Source organism: Ovis canadensis, chromosome 17 (assembly GCF_042477335.2).
Source record: "Ovis canadensis isolate MfBH-ARS-UI-01 breed Bighorn chromosome 17, ARS-UI_OviCan_v2, whole genome shotgun sequence".
NCBI classification, from domain to species: domain Eukaryota; kingdom Metazoa; phylum Chordata; class Mammalia; order Artiodactyla; family Bovidae; genus Ovis; species Ovis canadensis.
Window position 1 is genome coordinate 69,001,267 of NC_091261.1, and position 26,429 is coordinate 69,027,695.

The window sequence follows — 26,429 nt, forward strand, 5'->3', positions numbered from 1 at the left end:
GGGGCGGGGCGCGGGGCGGCCGGCTCAGCGGCTGACTGCCCGCCCGCCCGCCTCGGAGCCGCGCCGCCCGCACTTCTTTCTCTCCCTCTGTCTCCGTCTCCCTCCCTCTCTCCGGCGGAGAATCCAGCCGCTCTCGGCTCAGCAGCGCCGCCAGCGAACAGTCGCGGCCGCCGCTCCGGCCCCTCCCCCGCCTCCTCCAGTCCCCCCCCGTGCGGCCGGCGCCCGTCACGTGACAAGGCGCCAGCCAATGGCGGGCCGAGCCGCGGTCGGCGGCCGCCATTGCTGTCAGAGCGAGCGAGCCCAGGGAGGGAGGAGAAGCGAGGCTGACTGGGGAGGAGGGGGGGGTGGGGGAGGAAGAGGAAGGAGGGGACGTCGCTCGGCTGCCGGGGTCGCCCGCTGGCTTCGTCCGCACCCCCCCCTTCGCGAGTTCGCGCTCCGCGGCGGCGGCGGCTCCGAAGCGGCGGCGGCGACTCTAGGGCTCGCCTCCCCTCACGCGCCGGCGGGGGCTGAGGGGGAGTCGGTGGCTGGAGATAAACAAGGCGGCGGCGGCGGCGGCGGCGGCGGCGGCGGCTGAGGAACAGGGAAGGCGGAGGCGGCGGTCGGCCCGCAGCGCCGGCCCGGGAGGCAGCGGCGGCCCTGAGAGGCGGGGAGGGCGCCGGGCCGCGCGGACAGCGCCCCCCGCCGCCGCGGGAGCAGCCGCCGCCGCCGCCCGAGCAGGAAGGAGCCGCGCGGCCGCCGCGTACCCCCCCGCCGGCCCGGGCCCGCCGCCCCCGGCGCGGCGTCGCCGCGGCGCCTCTCGCCCGCCAGCCGGCCCTCGCTCCCTCCCCCGGCGGCGGCGGCGGCCGGGCCGCCCCACGCTCCCCGGCGAGGCGCCGCCGCCCGGCCCGGCCTCGCCTCGGACGCCTCGCTCCGACATGCCCCGCTCTGGCGGCCGGGCTCGCGGAGGATCATGACTGCGGCAGCGAACTGGGTGGCGAACGGGGCGAGCCTGGAGGATTGTCACTCCAACCTCTTCTCGCTGGTGAGTAGCCGGGCTGCGGGGAGGGGGCTGTGCCGTGGGGTGGGGGGGGGTCGACCTCCGCCACCGACCAACTTTCTCCTCCCGCCGCCGGGACTTCGCCCCTCCCTCGCCTCTCCCCGCCGTTCGCCTCTTGCCGATTCTCCCCCTTTTGGATCGTCTCTCCTTCGCCTTGGATCCCATCCAGTGTTTATTTGGCTCTTTAAAAATCATTTGTGAGCGCGGCGCTCGGCGTGGAATTTGCATGTGGAAGTCTCAAAGCTGCGGATTCTGGGTCGCACTTCGAACGCCCACCCTCTGTTGCAGTCGCACTCCCCTTCCCCTCCCTTTCCCCCTCTTTTCCCCCCTTAAATGTGGAAGGCTTTTGCCTTGTGTTGCCCGCGCCTGCGATAAGCAGCTTTTTTTCCCCCTTGTGTCGGATCGGCTGCCCGCCCGCCCGCCCGCCTTTTGAATTTTTTAAAAAATTCCATAATGACACCTGCAATTTCGCCCGAAAACAGTTGATTGAATGCGATTGTGTCAGTAAAGGACTCTTGCACCCGAAGCTCCGGCGATTGTAAACATCGACAGCCGCCTGCCTCTCGGGGTTTACTACGCTGGAGAGCCTTAAAGCCATTGCACCGAGCCGACGGAAGGTGGAGAAAGCTTTTTTTTCTTTCTCTCCTCCTGTGTCTTTTAAAAACTGTTTTCTCTCTGCTCACAACGAATCCACACACACACACACACACACACACACACAAAGCAACAAGCTGGGCGGTTTGATAACATCGCTTTTATCTGCCTTCGCCTCTCTCGCGCGCTCTCTCTGATAATTGACAACTTTTCCTTCGGATTTGAATCGCCTGCCTTAATCTTGAAGCAGTTAGGGTGTCAATTGTTCTCCTGGAAGCCTGGCATCCGACGACGGCGTCTAGATTCATCGAAATTAAAAATGTATAGGGTTCCAGAAACTCTTTCCTGGCGGTGGCAGTGACATTTGGTGGTAAATGCCATCTTTGCTTTTTTTTATTGGGTCGTATTACCTAGCTCTGAAAACATTCACGTTGTTAAACCTGGCGTTTAGACTAATAATTGCAGTGCGTGGTCTTTAAATATGTGCTTTGTGCATGAGTAACTGTATGTATAGCTATGTGCCCGGGAGACTACGAATTTGTTTAAATATTGAGCAAAGATTTGTAAACAGATGTAAGGCAATTATGTTTCAAGCGTGGAATATAATTGGAAAATTGGCTGAACGGTTTGTTTAATTTAGACTTTAAAAAAACCCAACTTTGTTTAAGTGGTGTACCCTTTTTGGGGGACTGCCTTTAGAGAACATGCATTTTGGAAATTGTTTTCCGTAACCTCTGCTGTACATAGAGCTTTATTTCCTCTTAATCTTTGTTTACACTGGATACATAATTTAGTGTTCAAATTGTAATTAGTTACATTTAATTATGGGTAGCATAGATGCTTTTTTTTTTCCTTTGAGACTAGTGGAGAAATACAAATTCTTGCCAACTTTTTAAATAGAAGCTTTATTAAATATATTTCATTATGCAGATTTTAAAAAATGAAGACAAGCGATTTTTACCTACTGAGACCGAGTGACATAGTATTTATGCTTTTACTGTAGTAATAGCAGGTCAGTTTTTTTCCTCCCAACATTTTTATTCGGATATTTAATCTTAAAATTCAGTTACAAGTTGTGATTCTCCCTTTCAGTCCTGTGATAACTTCCCCTTGCCTCCTCTTTTCTTCTCTCAGTCTTTCATTTAGTGTCACTCAGATTCTCAGGGACTTCCATAGGGTAGCAAACATTGACTAAGGGGTATTTAAATGGTTTTTGTTTGGTGACTGGTGACCGAGTTGACACTTTATCAGGAAATTGAAATAACCAAGTAGATCAGTATTAGTGAGGAGAGATTCCCCCAAATTACCATATATCATGCTGACTGATAATGGCTTGTATATATGTGGCTATTTTGTATACAGTACCTTTCATGTAGGAATGAAAATACATGTGTAGCCAGTCTTCAGTATATATCATTTCTTTTTTTATCCTTTTTTAATTTTTTTAAAAAGCTTAAGAATGATAATGTTTCTAAAGATGTTTAATATTGTTTTGGAGAAAAAATTTGTAGGAGAGGATTCTGTGCTTTCTGACTTTCTAAAGGTTTGTGCTTAAACCAGGAATTCATTTTTGAGTATACTTTTTTTAAACAGAATTATTCTTTAGGTAGCAACTTTGAAATGCAGAAATGCTTTTTTCTTTTTTGAAGAACTGTGTAATGTCTGTGTTCTCTTATAGATGGAGGGTGGATAGCCGGTTATTAAAAAACTGCAAATCCGTTAAAGAGCTACTGATACTGTAAATTTTTCTTGCTCCAAATTGAGCATTTTCTTGAAAATCAGATACAGCAGCAACCTGGAGTATCAAAAATATGTTGCCTAAAATACATTGTATAGACTAATTAATTCCAAAGGAGATAAAATCATCACCTGTTCAAAATAAAGCATGTATTATAAAAACTCTTAGTATATAATATTAGCATATAGTTTTCTTTTTAACCTGTAGTTTTTTTGAGCAAAGTATTGCTTATAGAGAATTTACCTAAATACTCTTATTAATGTGGATTGAAATGTAAGCTAGAGCTGATAAAGTTCTGTACCACATTAATGACCCACCCACTTTCTGTTACCTCAAGGTGTTCACTTGGCTTAGCAGAAGTTGATTTGTGCAGTCAGGTGCCTTAAAGATTTTTGTTAGTGCTTTACTTAGTCTTCTGATATTCTACTGCGTGGCATCATCATATTTCCTAAATTCTTTGTCAACCCTGCTCCTTTTCCTAACATGTGAAAAATGCCATGATTTGGGTGATTCTTGAAGTTGTGAGATTTGTAGCTGCTGCATTAAATGCATGCCTGACTGTGCCTTTGTGGCTCAGAACTGTTTTCTCATGCTGTCCATCACATTTCCGGGAGACTCTTGTTATGTATTCACTCAGTTAGAATTCAGTTAAGTGTGTTAGATCTGCCCTTTTGGAGAGTGTACCAATGCCCTATGGGATGTCAACTCACCCTTGTGGAAAGACATGTTATAATTTCCAGATGTAAGTATATATTTACTTTTGTTTCTTTCTGTTTCTTACTCAAGATGATATGAAGAAAAGTGGTTTTATGTCCTTCATAAAGTATATATATACTTCATAAAAGTATATACTCTTTGGCACAGGGCAGTTTAATTCTTAGTTAGGTATGCCCCGCATTCATGTTTTATTTGCATAGAATCTTCCTGACTATGGGGTAGTTGGGGGATGGTATCAGGTTCTTCCTTCTTAAATTGAAATACACATTAGTACGTAATTCCTATTAAGGGCCATTCATTCAATATTTGAAGATTTTACAGTAATCTCTCATTGACCTGCTTTCTTTTTTCTTGAGATTTATTTTAATTTTTTTGCAGAGAGGGAAGATAGTTGTAGAAACTTGGCGATTTGTTCTTTTGAGTTAGAACCAGATGGGGAGGACCATCAATTGAAAATGAGGAGAAGAAATGATTAATTTTCTCAAATGCCAATACTTTATATAGAGTATTTTTTTTGTCTGGGTTTCAGTGTTAGTATTTACACATGAAGCGTCTTTTTTTCATGATGGTTCATTTTGTTTAATGATATTTGTATATTTTTAATAGCAATAATTGCTTACCCGGTAGTATTTGCCATATTAACCTCCAATTGCTAGTAAATATTTTTAAGTACATAATAGACAGCAATTTAAGGCATAGCATAGCAGTTTACTGGACCGTTTTAAAGAGCCATTTGTACGTGTGATGAGTTCATAATTTAAAGAGAAAATAATGTACGCAGGACTTATATGCTACAAAATATGTTGCTGTGTTATTGCTTGAAGAGTTCATTGAGAGGAAGTTAGGTTGCGGCTGCTTTGTGAGAATAAAGGCAGGGGGTGCCTTAGGACAGTGAGTGTTGAGTTTATGCCAGGTGCTTATGTAGTTTAGCACTTTGTTTGGAATATTTTGGTCATTTTTTTCATGACTGTATTAGGTATTTGGGGAAAAAACCTTTTAAGGCATTCTTTAAATGAAATTAAGTTATAGTAGTGGATTATATTAATTAGGCATGGAAAGATTCATCTTTTTTGTTCATGGGCTAATTTAGCCTGGTTAATTCTGAGTTAATTGTATTCATCAAACATTTTCAAAGGTCTTCTCTGCTCTTAAGATTAATAAGAAAGATACTCTGTCACCACTTTATACTATAGTGAAGTGAAGTCGCTCAGTCGTGTCTGACTCTTTGTGACCCCATGGACAGTAGCCAGCCAGGCTCCTCCGTCCATGGAATTTTCCAGGCAAGAATACTGGAGTGGGTTGCCATTTCTTTCTCCAGGGGGTCTTCCCAACCCAGGGATCGAACCCGGGTCTCCTGCATTGTAGGCAGACGCTTTACCGTCTGAGCCACCAGGGAAGTCACTTTATGCTATAGTCTATGTATTATATATTGGCAAAAGATAGGAATATTCTATAGTAATGTTTAAGTTATTTAAAATTGAGGTGAAATTCAGTGTAAATAGTATTACGATTGTTTATCTGGATTTTTTGAAATAAACAATTCAACTTTTTCTGAAAGTTTGATTCAGAGATAGACTAGATTGTTTTCTTTTTGGCCACTTGGATCTTAGTCCCCAGACCAGGAATCAAACCCATGTACTGGCAGAGAGTCCTAACTCCTGGACTGCTTGGGAATTCCCAGACTAGATGTTTTTCTGAATGGTTTGTTTTCAGTAGAGGAAAAGCATAATCTTCTTTGAAATAGTAGTAGAAGATACTGATTTATTGTTGTTTTGAAAGTGGATGATATATTTATTTATTTCACAGAAGTTAGCTACTGTGAGAGATTAGGCAAAGTTTATGAGAATTAGTAATACAGTTGAATATTAGATGTTATTACTGAGCTGTGCATTGCAACCATTTATTAGAAATGGAGAAAAAGAGTTTCCGTGGCATTTCTTTTATTGTCCTTTATTTAAAATGTGTTATGTGCTAACTTGTTTTACAGACTGTGTTGTGGCTACCAGAATTTCTATTTTGTCATTGTATAAACATTGCTATTTCAAGAAATTGCATTTAGTGCATTGCAAAATGAGGTAATTAGGTAGGTAGTCTAAAAATGTGCTGTGGGGGATAGTTAAAAAATTTGCAGGCACACATTTTAGTTTCATAGGACTGGTTTAGAGATTTGGAATTAATGAATCAACGGTTGTAATGTGTATTGGAATTTCGGACTTTCTTCTCTCTTGAGTCATTTAACTTCTATCCAGTTCAGATAATTTCCTTTTATAGTATGTGCTTTCATTGTTTATTCGAAAGATTTGAAGGTGTTAGCTTTGTTCTGTTGGGGGAATTCACTTCATTACATAGGGGAGATGATTTTCCATTAATCTTGGTAAATATTAACATAAACGAGGAATTGTAAATTCATGTTCATTTGCATGAATGAAATATGTATGTGTGCTCAATTTTTGTTGAGTATAAAGTCACTTATGTACATCAGCATGGTTTTCTGTCTTTGCTTTAGTTTACACAAAAATAGTTTTAAATGCTTTTAATATGTGATTGGTGTTTATTTCAGAGGCAGCTCCCTCAACGTACTGCTTTGTTTTGTACTTAATTTTTGAAATAATCTGTAGTATAGATTGGATTCTGTTTTCATAAATTGGCTATCATAGTTCTCTTTTAGGAACTCCTGTTTTACTTGCATTTATATTAACATGTTTTAGTTATGTTTGTTGGAATAAAGTTGTTTTCCTTTTTTAAGCTAATAAAATGTCTTAGCGTACATTTGGATTCTAGTCAAGAAAGATGAAGGTTGTTTTTTTTGTTGTTGTTGTTGTTCTTTCTAGATGAGAATTAGAAGAATCAGTGGTGTCCAAGGGAGAATGTTTATGCCATTGGCATTTCCATACTCTATAGTTTATTATGTATATTTCTGAATGTTTATTTCTCATTCTAGGTAAATTGTGGTAGTCTTATTAAAGCCCTATTTCTACCACTGTGAAATAGCACAGAGCCCTGGTTGACAGCTTTCTGCATTTTGTACTTCTTCCAAGTACAGTGAAATTCCATTACTGTTAAAGGAACATCCTGAGTTGATTCTTTTAAAATTTCACTTGTGCCTTTATTTTACATTGTTTAAATTTGTAACTTAAAAAAAAAACATGAAAAGGAAGATAAAGAGAATTAGGTAAATTTTCAGGTAAACATGTTTTCTCAGTCTTCGCTAGATCTCTTTATTGTAATCATTGTCTTGATTTGTATTAAATCACTACATTAATTGGATATATTTAAGACATTTGGTGTTTAAATTTGAAGAAATGATTTTTTCAAATAAAATATATCATTGTGCACAGAATTCTTTATAATACTAGTGGAAATTACAAAGATTGTTCACATAAAACGTATTAAGTTGCATGAAAACCATGATCCCTCCCCTTGCTCCCATCATTGATACATTTCTGAGGAAGTATTTTTGCATGACACGTAAAGTTCCCACAGTCCATCTGTGCTTAATTTGAGAGCTAATAAGTAAGGTATTCAAAAGAGTAAAATAGGTGTGAAAAAGCATTTTGTGTTGGCAGTTCACAAGATTGAGTAATAATGTCCTAAAGAGAAATAAGGGAAAACATACGTATGTCCAACTCAGGAACCAGCTCCTAGTTTTATTGCACGTGTATATGTTTGGCACAGTTCTCCTCATCTTCTAGTAGGTCACATGTCATCGCCCTGTGAAGATTTCCTTGACTCCCACAGATCGAACTTGTCACTCTTGTCCTTCCGTATACCTCCTCTGTCTACCTCTGATAATCGTATGAACTTCTATAGGGCAGTGACCCTGTCTTAAGCCATCTTTGCATTCCCTTCATAGTTAAATGCTGGTTAACTCAGTTGAATGAATGAATGACTAGGCAACTATTCTCTTCCCCACCTTGTTTCATAAGGGAGTTCTCATTACCCATTTAGGTCTTGATCACAACATGTTGTTGTTATTTTTGAAGTTTATTTAGCTGTTCAGCTCTGTGTTCTGAACATTCATTGTTTAGGCTGTATGTACTGTTGCTTGGTAATATTTTAGATGAGTTTTAGGAAATCTTTCTTAAAAATTTCCAGCTGATCAAGAGATGCATCCTTATACCCCAAAGGAGTAGGAATTTGGTTCCTATTTAGATTTTGTGTAAGGTGGTAGCAATCTAATGGATTTCGGAACCTGTTGGAGATTTTGTTTGAGGTTTGATCCAAAATTCCTCCATTTTCATTCTCTAAGAAGTATCCTGTAAGAAGGCTTTTGCTTAATCTTCAGTTACAGGATTACTTTCTATGAGCCCAGTGAAATGGTAGTAAACCGGTAATAGGGAAAGTTGAGTGGTATTCAACACCACCCCCCCCTTTTTTTTTTTTTGAACTAATGACTATATCTGGTTGGTCACATAATGGTTCTGTGCCTCATTTTCTCCTATAAACTTGATGGAAATACGGGCGTCAGGAAGTGTGAGAAATCATTTTGAGTGTCTTTTAAGGAAAGCACTTTGGATGACTAGATAATGTTTTTTAATAGGAAGAGTCTTCTGGCAAATTACAACTCAAGTTATAGAGTAACCCTAGACAGTTAATCAGGAAGTGGAACAGCAAAATTACTTGTTTTAAGTATGGCAGTTATGTTGAATTTGTGCTTTTTGAGGGGAGCAGAAGATTAAATTGTTCTTGTGGCTTTCTTTATAAATGAGCCATCTTTAGATGTCACAACTTTTCATTTGTGTATATGATTCTCAGGTTGCACAGTGTGTCTTTAATAAGCTGGGTGATTTTGCTGTGCCAACCCTGAGCTCTGACTGGCTGAGACTGGAGATTGAACTGTGACTCTTATTTGGTAGTTTAAGCTATTAATTCTTTGGCAGCTCCAGAGTGCTCTTTGAACTTTAAATAGCAGTTCTGTTAACATTTTGAGATTTGTCTCAGGGAATGTCAGAAATAGTACTTAATAAATATCTTTTTCTTTTTAAAGACTAAATCACATTTTAGTGTGGCACACATGTCATAACCCTTACTTTGTTTTGAACAAAGTATATATCCTCAACTGCAAGCCAGTTTCTATTTTCCATTTAATAATGTGGTGACATCTAAAAATATTTAGACCTTGTTGAAGGAAGGAAAGCCCCTCTGCCCCAGTCTGTAGTTTTAGTCATGTTGATTATGAACAGTGTCCTAAGTTTTTATCCGAAGTGTAGAATTTTCCATGTAGTGGTCTCCAGCATTCTAAATATTAGAAAAAGTTAATTTGTACGTAAGTTTGCTTTTAAATAAAACCTACCCTTAATTCTGTAGCTACAAATGATGGTTAGCCTATTGTATTGTACTTGATTACTTGTATTATAGAACTCAGATGCTATTTATGTGAGCATTTTTATGGGAAAGCTTAGGTTATTAGGAGTGCCTTTCCTCTGACTGTAGTGCTGGCCATCAGAGCAGGTTCTCCCTAAAACCCATCTTAGCTCCAGGCAGTGGGAATGAGGCCCACCCAGACTCTGGGCATGTTTGTAGGGTAGGAGAGGATTGCTGTCTGAAAGGTCTTGAAGAGGGCATGGAGAGGTGAGGGTGGCCTCTTCCCAATGGGAAGAACAGTTTTGGAACAAGGATTTAAGCAGATACTCCCTTTCCTTTCTGAGGGTATTTGCTGCTGCTTCCTCTTTGCTGATGTACTCCCTAAAATGTAGGGAGCAGTAATAGGTTCTGTGATGTCATCTTTGCGCTTTAGCTTTTCCCTTCTCTTTTTTCCTTCATTCACCCTTAAAGACAATCTTTTCTACTTGCTATGTTGTGTGATAAATGAGCACTTACGAGTCTCAGTGAAGGGCAAAGGGAATTGGGGGTGAGATTGGATGGGGTAACTAATAAATTAGTATTTAGACAATGTTAATGGTTAAGGACAGGGAAGCCTGGTGTGCTGCAGTCCATGTCGCAAAGAGTCGGACATGACTAAGTGACTGAACAACAGATGCTTGAGAAATTTAGGATGTATATAATTTATTTTCAAATAATGTACATACATCAGAAATGCTTGAAGTCTGGCTTGGTTTTACAGAAGGGCTAATGAGCTTCTCTAGGGAATAGTAGTAAAATACTAGTAAAGAATCTGCATGTAATATAGGAGATGTGAGTTTGAAGATCCCCTGGAGGAAGATCCCTTGGAGCGAAACAGCAACCTACTCCAGTTTTCTTTCCATGGAAATCCATGGACGCAGGAGCCTGGCGGTCTGTAGTCCATGGGGTCGCAAAAGAGTCAGAGACAGCTGGCTTAGCGACTAAACAACGAAGGGTTTGATATGTAGGATAAAGACCTGCATATACTATTGATGTATAGTTTTTATAAGATTGTGTATGGTAAGTGCGGAGGGAGAGCAACATGAACAGATAGCATAGTAACTCAACCAGAAAAACTTGGGAATTTTAAACTGGGTCTTGAAGGAATCGATGGATATGGCTTCTTAGAGGGGGGATGGAAAGGTTGCATATTTTTTTGGAAGCTCAATTGTCAACTCTCTCTGTCCTTGAGAATATTTCCTAAGTAGTATATAGGAGAGCACTTCTAATCTATGGTCTTGGTTCCCTTTTAATAAACAGTACAAAAACTTACTGAAATCTGCTTTTTGTTAGGTGGAAAATTTGAAGTGTGGGCAGACTGATTTAGGTTAAGAAGTGGTGATGTTAAAATAATCAGTTTTCTAAAATAATTCAGTTTTGAACTTTAAAAAACAGTGCTATATTACGCAAAATGCTAATGACTAAAGTGACAAATATTTCAGAAACTGGACAGACGTGAACTTACATGAGCAGATGGGATATGAAACTAAAAGTGGGAGATAATCCAAGATGATATAGAAACTATTATGAGAAATGAATTGAGGAAAAACAAGTGTGTTACATGGTATTACATTTAATAATGTGTTTAAAAGCCTTTCTAGGATTGCTCTCTTAAATAGACAAATTGGAATTGTTGAGCTGTGTAACCTATCATTCTTTAAATTTTGTGCATTTAAAACAAATTAGATTTTGGTCAAGAATTACTTCTCATGAAGCCTAGACATTCAGGTCATGAGTATATATGTTAAAGTGTTTTCAGTAGACAATATAATTTGCTTTATCTGACATAAAAATAATAAAGAAGGAATAATCATAATTTTCAAAGACAATTGTGGTGGACCTTGAAGGAAAGAATTAAGGAGAGGAAGATGAGGAAGTTTCCTGTTTGGGCAGCTTGGTGCTTGGTTGAAATAATTACATATGCTTATTGAGGGTAGAACCTGAATTACAGCAGCTTGCAAAATGAATAGATGGTACACTTCGCAGTTGAAGAAACTTGATTGTGAAACAGGCGGTGATATGGGAGTGGGAAGGGTAAGAGACTGAAAGGTAGATGAAGGCAGTTTTTCAGAAGGCCAGAGCCTCATTTGTATTTGTAGGTTAGGAGCAACTGTAGTAGAGAGATGGAAAGAAAAATGAAAGATACAAGAGTAGTTGATAATCGGTGGAACAGTCAGGCTGGAAATGATGTTAAGAACCCAGGTGATGGAATTAGCACTGGGAAAAGAGTAAGACACCTGAGAAATAAAAGCTGTGAGGGTATAAGAAATGAATAAGTATGAAGGAAGTGGGACAATCTCAGTTGTAACTTGAGTGCTTTTTAAGTTCAAAGACTAAAAGATACTGAGCATGAGCCTGAATGAACATGTAAAATTTTTTTTAGTTAAAAATTTTGCATTCTACTTGATGTTCTTGTTACTATCAAACATTTTTGTTTTTATTTTCCTTTAATGGTTATTTTAAGTAGGTCAAATGTCACTTGCTTTGGTTGTACATTTCACAATTAGGAAACTAATTTTGAGCTAGTCACACTAGGACTAGAACACATCTGCCCAAATGAGAAGCTTTCTTCAAAGTAGACTCCTTTGAAATGGATCAGATAGTGATGCCATTGTCTAGTATCTTTTGGTCTTTTTCTTTTGGAATTTCTTTTAAAGACAGTTTTGTCAGCTGTCCTGAAAAGTCTTATTTTAAAGTATACTTCTTTGGTCAGTGTCTTTTCTCTTCTCTCAGTTCTGCTTTTTGCTGTAAATTATTGCTTATGTCAGTAATTTAGTACCTTCTGATGGGGGTTTTACTGGTGTTGAGCAAAAGTCCTGGGAAGAGCTCTGCTTTTGGCTATACAGTTGACCCTTGAACAACATGGGTTTGAACTGCATGGGTCCATTTATATTTAGGTGTATTTCAATAAATAAATACTATAGTATTATGTGACCTGTTCCCTGGATTGAGTTCCATGGATAAGGAGAGCTGACTACGAAGTTACACATGAATTTTCCACTCTGCAGGGCAGGCAGTTCAAGGGCCAGCTGTATTGGAATGCATACATTATGCATATATGCCGAGAGCTCCTTCCTTGCTTGTACTACTGCCTTCCAGGTTCTCTGTCTGGTGCTTCAGCGTGTTTGTTTCAGTACAGTATCAGTGGAGGTGGATTTAGTGGTCCCTTGATTGGGCTAGATATTGGGAGTGCCATTTTTGCTCTCTGGGGATCAAGGCAGATTATCAGAAGAGGAGGAATGGAATTGTAAGTTGTGCTCTGTCTGTGTCTGTCTAGCAAACGTCAGCTATCCTCCTGAGCTTCATTTTTGGCTTCTTGTTGTTTAGTCGCTAAGTTGTGTCTGACTCTTTTGCGACCCCATGGACTGTAGCCCACCAGACTTCTCTGTCCATGGGATTTCCTAGGCAAGAATATTGGAGTGGGTTGCCATTTACTTCTCCAGGGGATCTTCCTTACCCAGGGTTTGAACCCATGTCTTTTGCATTGGCAGGCAGATTCTTTAACACTGAGCCATGTTGGCAGCCTCCTCAATTTTGGCTAAATGGAAGTAATTGTTAAGAAAAGCCTTAGGATAAATAAAATATCCCAGTGAGACAATTTCTTTAGGTTTTAACAGAAAGTTTGGCCTGTGAGACCCAAGTAATTTACCTTTGTCCACTTAGTGTTGCTTTACTCATTTGAGGCTGCCCACGTAGTCAACTATGGGTATCCCTGGTGGTTCAGATGGTAAAGAATCTGCCTGTAATGCGAGAGGCCTGGGTTCGATCCCTGGGTTGGGAAGATCCCCTGGAGAAGGAAATGGCCACCCACTCCAGTATTCTTGCCTGGAGAATCCCATGGACAGAGGAGCTTTGTGGGGTACAGTCCATGGGGTCACAAAGAATTGGACACGAGGCAGCAAAGATTAGCAAATTATGTGTGTTTTTAGGATTTTACTTTCTCACGGTGGTCTGCCTTAACATTCAGTGTTAGAGGAGGTGGTGCAGAGGATGTTTGATCTGTGGCAGGCATGCCTGTACTGTTTAGATTGAGTTGCAGTGGCAAGGATTATTTTCTGCTTTTGAATTCAGGAATATCATGCGAGTTTTCTCAATCAGCTTTGTTCCTACGGTTTTCATGTTACATAGATGATTTTATTTATAATAATTTCTCTTTAAAAATACTTTTCACATTAAAAAATGAGAATTGAAATCCTGTCAAAAAGTGTGGCACTGTAATCCTAGATCTGTAGATATTTGGGGAAAATTTACTTAAATGATATTATTCTAAACAAATAATAGGCGCTTTAAAATTTTACAGATGTATTTAACACCTGAACAGTTTAACATTTAGAATTTATACCAGAGCATAACTCTACTTTGTAGCTACTGAAGACCATAAATGTTTACCTTCTGAAATATAAGTCTAAGTTACTAAAAACATTTTTCAAAGAGTATTGGTTTATATACAAAGTGTTATCATGGGTATGGATTGAATCAAGTGTTGTGATCCCAAATATACAAATTCTTTAGTTGTCTGTAAATTACTTGAGATACATATGAAAATAATATTTTGTTGCCGTTTGGTAATATCATGGTAAAACCGCGCTTTGCAACCCAGACAGATGGTGTGGTTCTTGAGTCTGTCTGCAAGCTTCTACAACACTTAATTACACAGCAGAATGATTCTCATGAGAACCCAGCCTTTGCTGTGTGTAAGCGAATGAACTGTCTTTTTTAGTAAATTTTATAAATTTGATTTGAAAAAGAAGTACTTGTTTTTAGGAAACTTTTCTAATAACTGTGTTAAGATGTATAGCCTGGTTTGATAGTTTATATGGCGAACTCAAGAAATAGTCTAGATGGAAAACAAATGGGATTCAGTAAGGTAGGTGCTTAGCTACTAAAGTGACTTAGACTTTGTTGTCAAACTTTCTCATATGGTAGATGTGATACACTGTTAACAACTCTAAGAGCTGATTTTAACAAATTCCAGAAAACTGAGAAATTTGTCAATATGTGTTTACATTCATTTAAAAGATAACTTGATTTTAGAATCCTTGTTGTCCACCTTACGTTTTAATATTGGAACTGAAAATTAAAATATTTTAAATAGTGAAATTCAGTTTTAACACATTAGGTGGATAGAACTTTATTTTAGCTATTTTCTAAAAGTTGAGTTGGAGGTAATAGTATGTGGTTGAGATAAATAAATTTATCAGTTACGTAAATAATTGCATACATAATACATTAAGAATTCATTTCTAGATACCCTTGGAAATTATTCTTTTGTTGAGTTTACTTATTTTTATTTAATGCTTATAATAGATAGGAGACAATCCTGAAAGATGATGTTTGATGCTATATTGGGTGACATGAAGGAGCTGGAAGTTTATTCTGTGTGCACAGGGGAGTGCCTGAAGGCTACTGAGGAGAATAATGACCTGACCAGATTTATGTTTCAGAGAGAAAACTCATGTGGGCTCTGTGTAGTGTCAGCTGTAATAGCAGAGAAACCCCAAAGGCAGAGAGAAGGCTCTTAGAATAGTCTAAATCTGAGAAATTATGCAGGGTCAGTAGGAATGAAGAGAAAGAAATGGTATCAAATAATATTTTGGAGGTAGAATTGACAGAAGTTGGTAACCAAATTTTGTCATAGGAGAGGAATCAAATGGCAAACAGATATTCTTGGTTTTATAGCATTTGTGTTCTTGTTTATACAAAACAAAGAACTGTTAGTGGCATCCATGAGCTGTAGTTGTTAAAAAGAGCTATGCTTTGATCATAGTCATATATATATGTGAAAGTATTCACTGAGCCTGAGTTCTTGCTATTAAGTTATGTCCTGTGGAAGTCACAGTTTTAAAATTAATTATAGACAAGAGCTGGGGGCAGAAAGATAAGAGATAGTGGGGAAAAAAGTAAAAACAAACATTAGCCTTTATAACCTGCCTATTTTCAGAAAAGACTTGAGGCAGTGGGAACAAGAGTTCTCTCCTAAATCGAGAATAAGATTTAGGAGCAAGGAGGGGTGAATTAAAAAGGTGGGGAAGGAAGAAGAAGGCAAGACTGGTAGGCTGAGTGGAGAGATGTGGGTGATGAATGGTGGTTGTTTGTAGGTGGGAATGAAGAATATTTTGGTAGCGGAAGAGCTCTTGAAATGTTGATGATCAGAAATGGGTGTGGAGAAACTCTGACAGAAAAGAAGATAGATGGGGGTGTACCCCAACAGCAGTGGCTCTATCAGCATTTGTTACATAAGGCTTCTGCTTTTAATAGTGGCAAGCTCAGAAAGCAGGTTATATTTTCCCTCTGTAAATCTGCTATGGGTGGTTTTCACTTAGTTTTTTTATTTAAAGGTTTTATTTATATTAAGATTTAAAGGCTTTCTTTATATTTAATTTCCTATTAGTGATATTGTTGGTAGGAGGATGAAAAAGACTTTTACCCCTGTTTTTCTTCTTGCCTTTGTGGAAACTGCCAGTTTTTAGGAACTGGCATAATGGATAAACTAGAGGACAGTTGTAAAGACCAGAAAACGGTGTGTATCTTTGACACCTCTTCTTTATTCTGATTTTGAGTTCCTTTAAATTTTCATTCCTATCATCCTGTTCTTCCTCAGCACTTAGGTTTCTGGTTGGACAATGTTTTTATAGATACTGAGAGTATCATTGTTATGCCACGTCAGATTTCTACCTCACACGTTGGGAAAAGTTTTCCCTTCGTCCCTCACTTTCTGCCCATCCCTCCCTACCCCTTTCCTTTTTCAGCACATTCCTGGACTTCCTGTGCTCTGGAGCTTTCCCTACCCGTGCACTTTTACTTGGCAGCACCAGTTCTCAGTTAAGCGCTAAAATGTACATATGCACTTCAGAACCTTTTGATGTAATCTCCTTGCTGTGGTGGGGATCCTCTCCAGTTGTTTTGAGTGCACTTACTGGCACAGCATGTGCTATCCATTGTCAATTGGCTGTAATTCATTCAGCCTTCCCATGCGGGTAGATTTTTAACTTGGCTACCCTGGAGGTGGAGAGTTGGCTTTCTTGCAGTTGCATTTTTCTGTAATTTCTCTCCAAGTGAGGTCGTACTAATGAAATACAAAATATTTCCAAGAAATAAAACTTCCAAGAAATTTAAACTGCATAAAGTGCCTACGTAATCCGGACACACCGTTAGATCTGTGTGTGTTAGACGCATGCAACTTTTCTATTCTTGTTAACGTGCAATTTTTGAAAAACAGATATAATCACAGGGTAAATACAGTTCTGTATTCAGCTGTATGCACTAGCGTATTTTCCATGTGGTTACCATTTTCACAATTATAATTTGAAAGAGCAAAGTATTTTATAAATTTAATTAATTTTATAATTTAATAATTCAATATTGTTAACAGGAGGTTCCCCTTCTCCCATGTAGGGGTAACTACCAGTTGTTTTTTTTATCATTCCAGGTTAGTTTACTTTTTATCATTCTGGTTTTTTAAAAAATATGTTTGTGTGCTTATAAACTTACAGTTTCAAATTGTTTTTGTTAGATAATAGCATGTATAAATCGTACATAAGGTACAAACAGTCATGATATATTGAACACCCATGTACCTAATACCCAGAGTAAGAAAAAGAACATCTTATCATTTGTGAAGTCCTGTGATTGCTTTCCATTCTCTTTTCTATCCCTTCAAAGGTAACTTTTCTGGATTTTATTTTTATCATCTGTTTTTAAACAGTTTTAATCATGTGAATTTAGTGTGTTTTATATATATATATATATATATATACACATATATATAGTTTTGGGTTTTGGAACTTTTTATAAATGAACTGTATTCCTTTGCAACTTACTTTTTAATTTAATACTATGTTCCAACAATGTGTAATTACCATTTACTCTTGTACCACAGTTTGTTTATGCATTCTGTTGAAGATGGTCGTATTTGTAGTTAAAAAAATTACAGGTGGGGGCTAATTCTCCCATTTTCCCTGCAACATATGTTTCAGCTTAACATTTAAAAAATATTAAAGTCATAGAATCAAAGTCTCAAAATATTTTCGACTTAGTAAATTTAGATATACCTCACTGTTATTTTTTTAAGCGATTGTATCATGTTTCACAGGATTGGATATTTAACCATCAACTGTGAGAGATATTACAATTCAGTTTTTTCTGTAACAACTAGTTATGCATTTTTGATAGTTATAACCATAAATTCTTCAGAAAGATGTGTCAGTTTATATTTCCTTGGGCAATAATGTAAATGCCCAATTCCTCTATCCTCACCTATTGTGAAACTTAAATTTTTATACTCTGAGCAGAAAATATCTCAGTATTTACATTTTCAGTTTCTTTATTTCTAATGAGGTTATGAGAATGCTTTTATATAAACGGGTATACATATTTTGTGAATTTTCTTATTTTTCAAAAGCATTTAATCTCTAGAAAGCCTTCTGTTTTCTTTTTCTATTTAAAATTTCCAGCCATTCACTAACAGGCATCTTTATTTCAGGTCACATCTTCACAGGTCGCACACATTCTCATGTCGAAGCTTTTGCTCTGAAAGTGCTTAATGAATGCTTGGAATTGCTTAACTTCTTGCCAGCTACATACATTTTCTCATCAAGATCCTGATGAGATAGATACTACTGTTCCCATTTTTCAGATAAGAAAACTGAAGCGAGATTATAGTAACTTGCCTTAGGTCACACAGCCAGCCAGTCCTGGAGCTGAGTCACTGACTTAAAAGCCTGAGCACTTAGCCTAGTGCATTGTATCCTGTGCTCCTTTCTTTTGTCTAAATCCTTTTAGAGTTTTTGTGAAGCTCTTCCTAGCTCTTCCAGACATTATTGGTCTCTTTCTTTTCTGAGCCTTTTAAAAATTAACAGTGTAGACCATATAATTTAGCATAAGCATGAAGGTAGAAGTCACTGGAGCATATAGATTTGCCTGAGATTAATGGAGTGATAACACAGTTTACGTTTTTAAAAAGTTTCATCAGAGATTAATGGAGTAATAATGCAGCTTAAAATTTCTTCCAACAGATAGGCAGGTGTTTGTTTTTTTTTTTCTCCTAGACTACTTTATTCCAAATAGAGAAATCAGTTGAAAAATTAGGGTGGTTTATTGTTTCGGTCAATGACTGGGCAAGATAAAAACCTAGGTAACTGTATAGTCTCAAAAAAACTCATCATCTCACTAAAAATTTTCTGGAAAATGAAAAACCAGTTGCTGAAATGCTCATCAGAAATGATTTATTATAGTAACATAATCATGTGCTTATTTCAAAATAAAAATAGCTTAAACAAAGTAGAAATTTCCTTTTTTGCATACATGCAACCTGGAGGCAGCATTAGAACTGGCTTGGTTACTTTTCTCAGTCATCAAGGGACCCAGGCTCGTCCTTTCTTGTTATTCCATCATCTCTAGTTTATCACAAGTAGCATATTGTCCAAGATGGCTTCTCAAACTCTAATCGTCCTGGTGACATTCTAGATAGGAAGGAGAAGGAACTGTAGGAGGGCCACACCCCTCCTTTTAAAGGAAACTTCTAGGGCATTCTTTACAACACGTCTGGCCACACTTAACCTCAGGGAGGCTGGGAAATGTAGTTCTTCAAGTGAGCACATTGTTTTCCCCAGCACTGGAGTGTGTTAACTGTGGAGGAAGGAGCCATTCATGCTTGGGTAGACAGCTAACAATCTCTGATATACAGAGAAAGTAACATAAATTTTTAATTTATAGTCTTATTGCAGTTGGATAAGAAATCATCCCAATGTCACTAATGAACTTCATTAAATAGTTCCCAGATATTTCAGTGTCCTGATATAGTTAGGCATGAAAATAACTTTTTTGAAAATATTGTGTACTTTGTAAAAGAGATTCATTTATACTGGAGATACACAATATGGTTACTTTGGCTATATTAAAAATAGATTTTTTTTCTCTTTATTGAGGTATAGTTTATATACAGTAAAATATTACCCACCTTAAGCAGTACAGATTTATGAGTTTTGATGAATGTGTAGTCGGTGAAACCATCCCCCACCTCCAGGCAACCACTGATCTTCTGTTACTGTAGACTCATTTTGCCTTTTCTAGGATATTTTATGAATGGAATCATAGTGTGTATAGTCTCTTTTGTGTGGCTTCATATTGTTTAAATAATTCCTTTTTAGTGCTAAGTTGTCGTTCTGTGTATTGATACACCACAATTTGCGTATCTATTCATTCATTGATGATTATGAACTTTCATGTACTGGTTTTTATGTGGGGCATATGTTTTTATTTCTGTAAATATCCAGGAGTACACTTGCTGAATCATGTGGGAAATATAGATTTCACTTTATTAAGTACTGCTCAACTTTAAAAAGGTGGTTGTGCCATTTTACATTGCAGCCAGCTATGTATGAGTTCTGATTGCTATTCCAGAGTAGCACAGATTTTCTCTTATGATTTCTTCCAGAGGTATCCTAGTATTTTTTATTAGGTTTAGGTCTGTGGTTAAGTGATCCGTTTTGAGTTAATTTTTTGTGTGGCGTGAAGTAAGGGTTGAAGTTCTTTTTGCTCATGGGATATCTAGTTATTCCAGCATTGTTTGTTGAAAAGACTTATATTTTTCCCTATACCTATCAAAAATCTATTGAACGTATTGAATGTATGTGTGTAGCGTGGCTTGTCCCATCCCCAACCAGGGGTTGACGCCAGGCCCTCAGCAGTGAGAGAGAGGCGTCCTGGCTGCTGGACTGTCAGGGAGCTCCCTGTGTTCCGTTCCTTTGCTCTACCTACTTCTGCCGCGAGCACACAGTCATGATTGTTGAAATCTTACTGTGCATCTTGAAATCAGGATAGATTCCCAACTTTGTTCTTTTTCAAAATTGTTTTGGCTCTCCTGAGTACTTTGCATTTCAATATAAGTTTTAGAATCAATCTTAATTTACTAAGAAAAACTGCAGGGATTTGATTGATGTCTGGTTGACTCTGTAGATTGACTTGGGGAGAACTGATAGAACATTTTAGATGTTCTAATCCATAAACATGTTCTAGCTCTCCATTTCTTTAGATCTTTAATTTCTCTCAGCACTTTTTTGTAGTTTTTGGTGTATAGGTCTGTAACATGTTATCAGATTTATCTCTGAGTAGTTCATATTTTTCAATGCTGTTATAAGTGGTGTTGCTTTTTAAATATTATTTTTAAATTGTTCACTGCTAGCATGTATTCAGAGAAGGCAGTGGCACCCCACTCCAGTACTCTTGCCTGGAAAATCCCATGGATGGAGGAGCCTGGTAGGCTGCAGTCCATGGGGTAGCTAAGAGTCAGACATGACTGAGCGACTTCCCTTTCACTTTTCACTTTCATGCATTGGAGAAGGAAATGGCAACCCACTCCAGTGTTCTTGCCTGGAGAGTTCCAGGGACAGGGAAGCCTGGTGGGCTGCCGTCTATGGGGTCGCACAGAGCCGGACACGACTGAAGCGACTTAGCAGCAGCAGCAGCAGTTAACTTCTGTATATTTATCCTGTGCATGCATGCTAAGTCGCTTCAGTCGTGTCCGACTCTTTGTGACCCTATGGACTGTAACCCGCCAGGCTTCTCTGTCCATGGAATTCTTCAAGCAAGAATACTGGAGTGGGTTGCCATGCCCTTCAGGGGATCTTCCAGACCCAGGGATCGAACCGGCGTCTCTTACGTCTCCTGCATTGGCAGGCAGGTTCTTTGTCATTGAGCCACCTGGGAAGCCCAATATTTATACCCCACACTGTAAATTTCCTAAATTCGATTGCAGTTAAGCCTTTAACAATATGGAGGTTATAGGAAGCAACCCTCCCCACAGTCGAAAATCTGAATATTTCAGCCCTACATACCCATGGTTCCTCCATATCCACAGTTCTGCATCCACAGATTCAGCTAACCACAAATCATGTAGTGCTGTAGCATTAAAAAATCTGCGTTTTAGTGGACTTGCACAGTTCACACCTGTGTGTTGAAGGTCAGCTGTATTAATTTTAGTAGCTCTTCTGAAGTCCTTTTATCTTTGTAGATGTAAATGATGCTGTCTGTGAATAAATGATGTGTTACACCTTTCTAATCTGTACACCTTTTTTCTTCCTTGCTTTATTGCATTGATTGGGAAGGATCTATAGTTCAGAGTTGAATAGAAATGTATTAAGAATGTACATGAAGTTGCAAGAGTTTGCTTTAATTCTTGGTTTGCTTAATTTTTTGCTATGAATTGGTGTTGAATTTTGTAAAACGTTTTCTCTGTGTCTGTTGGGTTGATCACAAGTTTTGTTAATATGGGGTATTTTATTGATGAGTTTTTGAACTAAACATAGCTCAGTTGGTAAATCATCTGCCTGCAATGCAGGAAACCTGGGTTTGGTTCCTGGGTCGGGAAGATCCCCTGGAGAAGGAAATGGCAACCCACTCCAGTATTCTTGCCTGGAGAATCCCATGGACAGAGGAGCCTGACAGGCTCCAGTCCATGGGATCGCAAGAGTCGGACATGACTTGGTGACTAAACCACCAACCACCAGACTGAAATTACCTTGATAGATTTTCAAACTAATGCTACTAAGTTTAATACCCCGAATAAACTCCTGTATTATCATTTTTATATAATGTTAGATTTGATTTGCCAATATTTTGTTACTGATTTTAAAATCTATAATCATGAAAGATATTGACATGTAGATTTCTTTTCTTGTAACGTCTTTGGTCTTAGTAATGTTGGTCTCCTAAAAATGAATTGATAAGTAGTCCCTCTGTTTTTTTTTAAAGTATGTGTAGAACTGGTGGTATTGCTCCTTAGATGTTTGAATAGAATTTACTAGTGAAGCCATCTTGCCTTAGAAAACTCTTTTAGGGAAGATTTTAATTTATGAATTCCACTTCTTAATAGATAAAGGGCTATTTAGGTCTTTGTGTGTGTGTGTTACTTTTGTAATTGTTGCAAAGGAATAGTCCATTTAAGTAGTTTTAACTATTGACATATGGTTGTTTATAGTAATTCCATTATCTTTACAGTGTCATTACGATGTGGAGTAATTTCTCATCTTTCATTCCTGATAATGGTAATTTGTCTTTTTTTACCTCTCTTGATTAACCTAGTGAGAAGTTTGTCAATCTTATTGATCTTTTAAAATAACCAGCTTTTCATTTTATTGGATTTGTCTGTTGTTAGTCTGTTTTATATTTCATTTATTTCTTTGCTTTATTATTTCTGTCAGTTTGCATTTTATTTAATTTATATCTTTTCTAGCTTCCAGAGGAAGAAGCTTAGAGTAGTTCTATACATTTCTTCCTTTTTGATGTGAATATATAACGCTACAGATTTCTCTTTGAGCACTGTTTTACTTGTAGCCCTCGTATTTTAGTATATTTTGTTGTCATAATCAGTTCAAGATATTTTCTAGTTTCCCTTGTGTTTTTTTTTGGCAGGAGGTGTTCCTGTGCATTATTTAAAGTTATTTGTGGGGGAAGGAAGCATTGGAGATACTTCATTAATTTCTAATTTAATTCTGTTCAGAGATTTCAGCTTTTGAAAATACATTGATATTTATTTTATGGCCCAGCATATGGTTTCTCTTGGTGAATATTCCGTGTGCATTTGAAAAAAAAAAAAAGTGTAGTCTTCTGTTGAGTTGTAATGTTTTATAAATGTCAGTTTGGTTATGTTGGTTGATAGTGTTCATGTTTTTCTATATCCTTATTGATCTTCTGTCTACTTGTTTTATCAGTTGCCAAGAGGAGGCCTGTTGAAGTCTCCAATTATAATTCTGGATTTGTCAATTCCTCCTTTTAGATATATCATAGATATATATATCTATATTGTAGTTCATATATTTTGAAGTTTTGTTATTAGATACCTACACATTTGGCATTTATGTCTTCTTGAAGAGTTGCCATTTTTATCATTATAAAATTTCTCTCTCTAGTCCTAGTAATAGTCCTCTTGGAGTCAAATTTGCTATTAATGCATTCACTTGGTTTTCTTATAAGTTATGCTTGCCTGATACACCTTTTTATGTCATTTCACTTTTTAAGTGCTTTTCTTGTGAGCAGCATATAGTTGGGCCTTTAAATATTTTATCCACTGTGAGAATTGGTGTCTTTTAATTGTATAATTATATTGATATGATTGGCTTTAAATCAGCTATTTTGGCTTTTTTCCAATCTGTTGCATCCATTTTCTTTCTCTTTTTTTGGTCTTTTTCTCCTTGTTTTTGGGTTATTTTGAGTTTTGTTTTTTGTTTTGAATGAGTCCACTTTGTCTTCATTATTAGATATGCTTCTTTGTTTTAGTTTTTAAGAACTGGTTATGGGCTTAGAATATGCATCTTTAGCTTATTACAGTTTGCCTCCAAATATTGCATTTTTTCATTTATGTTAATGGAGCAATATATATATACACTTTCTCCTTCTGGCCTTTGTTCTGTTGTTTTAAATTTTTCTTCTGTATCCAGTATCCAGTCCATGATCCACTAGTTTTGCAATAACAGTTAATTAGCTTTTCAGGAAATTTCAAAATGAGATACATGATTTATATTTATATATTGACTGTTTCTGGTGCTTGTTATTCTTTTGTGTAGATCTAGGTTTCCATCTGATAAATTTTCCTTGTAGCAGAAGAACTTTTTAAAAACATTTATTCTAGTTACATTTATTAAAGTACAATTCCATTGGCTTCTGTTGATCTAAAAAAAAAGTCAGTATTTTACCTTCATGTTTGGAAGATTTGTGCTTGATCTAGAGTTACAGGTGTGGAGATTTTTTTCTTTCAGCTTGTACCGTTGTTTTTTTGTGTTTGTTTGCTTTTTAACTGTGTCACATATGGGATCCCAGTTAACTAACCAGGGAACCCATGGGAAGAGCAGATTCTGAAGTACTGGACCACTGGGGAAGTCCCAAGTTCCATTATTTTCTGCTTGCATATTTTCTTTTGAGCAATCTGTTGTAAATATTGGTTGCTTCTGCTTATGTAATGTGTTTCTTTTTTCCCCTCTTGACAGCTTTTAAGATTTTTCTTTTTGGGGCTTCCCAGGTGGCACTAGTGGTAAAGAACCTGCCTGTCATTGCAGAAGATTTTCCTTTTTATCTCTGGTTTTCAGATGTTTAATTGTATATATTTTGATTTTCTTTTTTCTTTTGGTTTATATTGCTCTGAGTTCACTGAGCTCCCTGGTTGCCTGGCACCTGTTGAATTTTGTTTAAATGTGCAACTTGGTATTTAGGAACAGCCTCAAAAGAGACCCTGTCAGATCGATGGAGCTCTTTTTCTGTATAAACTCTTTTCTGGTGATCTACTTTAATATATTCCAGTTACCTTAGACTTTATAGGACCTGCTTCATTGGTTTTCTTTACCTCAGAGATTCTACCTTTGTGTTGTCTGCCATCCAGTATCTGAAAACAGTTTCTTTTTTTTATTTTTTGGTCTGGTTTTCTGATTGTTTATGGTGGGAGGATAATTCTGTTGCTTCTTATTTATATTTTAAGTGTCATGTTTGTCTGTGTATATTATCCTAGTTTAGGGATGAGCAGACTTTTTCTTAGAGAACCAGAGAGTTCATTACTTGAGGCTGAACAGCGTGGTTGTACTGTGGAAGTAGCCATAGATGATACGTGGTTTGGTTGTGTACTAATAAAACTTAATTTACAAAATAGGTGGCCTACCTGCAGGCCCTAGTTGGCTACCCCCTGAGCTACTTGACTGAGATACAAATGATATTAGAGTTACGGAGTCTTATGCTTGAAGGGGAGGAATCTTTGAGATACATATTTCATGTTCAAAAGGAGCCTTATAAATCATATTGTTTAACCAGTTCTTTGATGTTTGAAGCCACACCTAGTATTGACCAGCTTCTTGCTAACCCCCCATATCTGTGATTCTCAGGGATGCCAGTCAGGGCCATTTTCTTCAGTGACCTCTCATTGTTGTTTTAGTTTTTTCCATTTGATTGTCTGGCACCACTTGGGTCAGTTCTGAGCAAATTGAATTCATCTTTCCTGCATCAGTCTTCTGTGTGACTAAAGATTTTTCAAATTTCTTCAGCCTCTTAACTTCATTCAACTTAATTCAGCTGTGGGTTTATCTTCTTTTTGCTATTTATTCGATTGAAAGAATTCGAACATGAAGCCATATAACTTCTAGCCATATGACATGTTTAGATTGCCTCATCGTACATCTGTTAATTTGTTGCACCTAATCTAGATTTTTCTCAAACTAAGGAGCTAGGAGTTGAAAGCAGGATTGACTAGTGCCTCTTATAATCTGCTATGTAGGATCTAGATACTGTACTTTCATCAATGTAGCTTAGGATGGCAGTAACTTTTAAAATAGTTACTTCACATTGTTTGTGTTTAGGTCATTGTCAAATAAAACACCCCTTTCCACTCATGCTACACTCCATTTTAAAAATCTTTATATTTTTGAATTAGTGTTGGTAAACTGAGGGCTAGGAGGAAAGTTACAGTTGAGGGAAATGTTATGAGTCAGCAAAGGTATGTATGTGTTAGAAAGCATGTTTGACATACAGCTTATTGTATGGAGGGAGTTACCGTACTGCGTTTCTCACAACATGAAAATACCATGTTAGATGAGAGTCAGATGCGAGGCCCAGTGCCCTGATGTGCTCCTTGCCTCTGTGGAGGTGATCCCTGGCAAACCTCTCCTCTTGGAGCAGGAAGAGTTTGAGCAGAGCTAGATGGGAGGGAGCATGCAGCTGGAAGCATGTCTCTGCCCACCTGGAGTTTTAATAGTCTAAAAATGGAGAGAAGAAACAGATAACAACAGTTATCTTAACACCCAGTAAAATAAGTTTTTGGCTTTGCAACACAATTTATGGGATATTAAGTTGTTCTTAAGCTTAAGAATTTGCCTAGAATCAGTCTGTAAAAATGTAGAAGTGAGTTCTCAAAATTAGTTTTAACTTTTTGTATGTATTAAATATTTTTGCTACATTTTGATTAGTGTTTTTTTAAATTTTAGAACAGAATTGTACTCTGACATAGTTAAAGAATCAAATAGTTCT

The 26,429-nt window shown here is 38.0% G+C and overlaps 1 protein-coding gene and 1 non-coding gene across 3 annotated transcripts in view; one reads left to right on the forward strand and one right to left on the reverse strand.

Moving 5' to 3' along the window:
• The first annotated feature begins 287 nt into the window (after positions 1–287).
• The window catches only part of MED13L (mediator complex subunit 13L), a 283,206-nt gene continuing 257,064 nt past the window's right edge, over positions 288–26,429 (forward strand). For both annotated transcript variants that reach the window (XM_069557581.1, XM_069557582.1), the window contains exon 1: positions 288–1,021. In XM_069557581.1, the coding sequence (XP_069413682.1) occupies positions 950–1,021 (72 nt within the window). In that variant the 5' untranslated portion in view covers positions 288–949. The remainder of the gene's footprint in view (positions 1,022–26,429) is intronic.
• Positions 5,410–5,481, reverse strand: TRNAC-ACA (transfer RNA cysteine (anticodon ACA)). The gene has a single exon. It is a non-coding gene; the product is annotated as a tRNA-Cys (tRNA).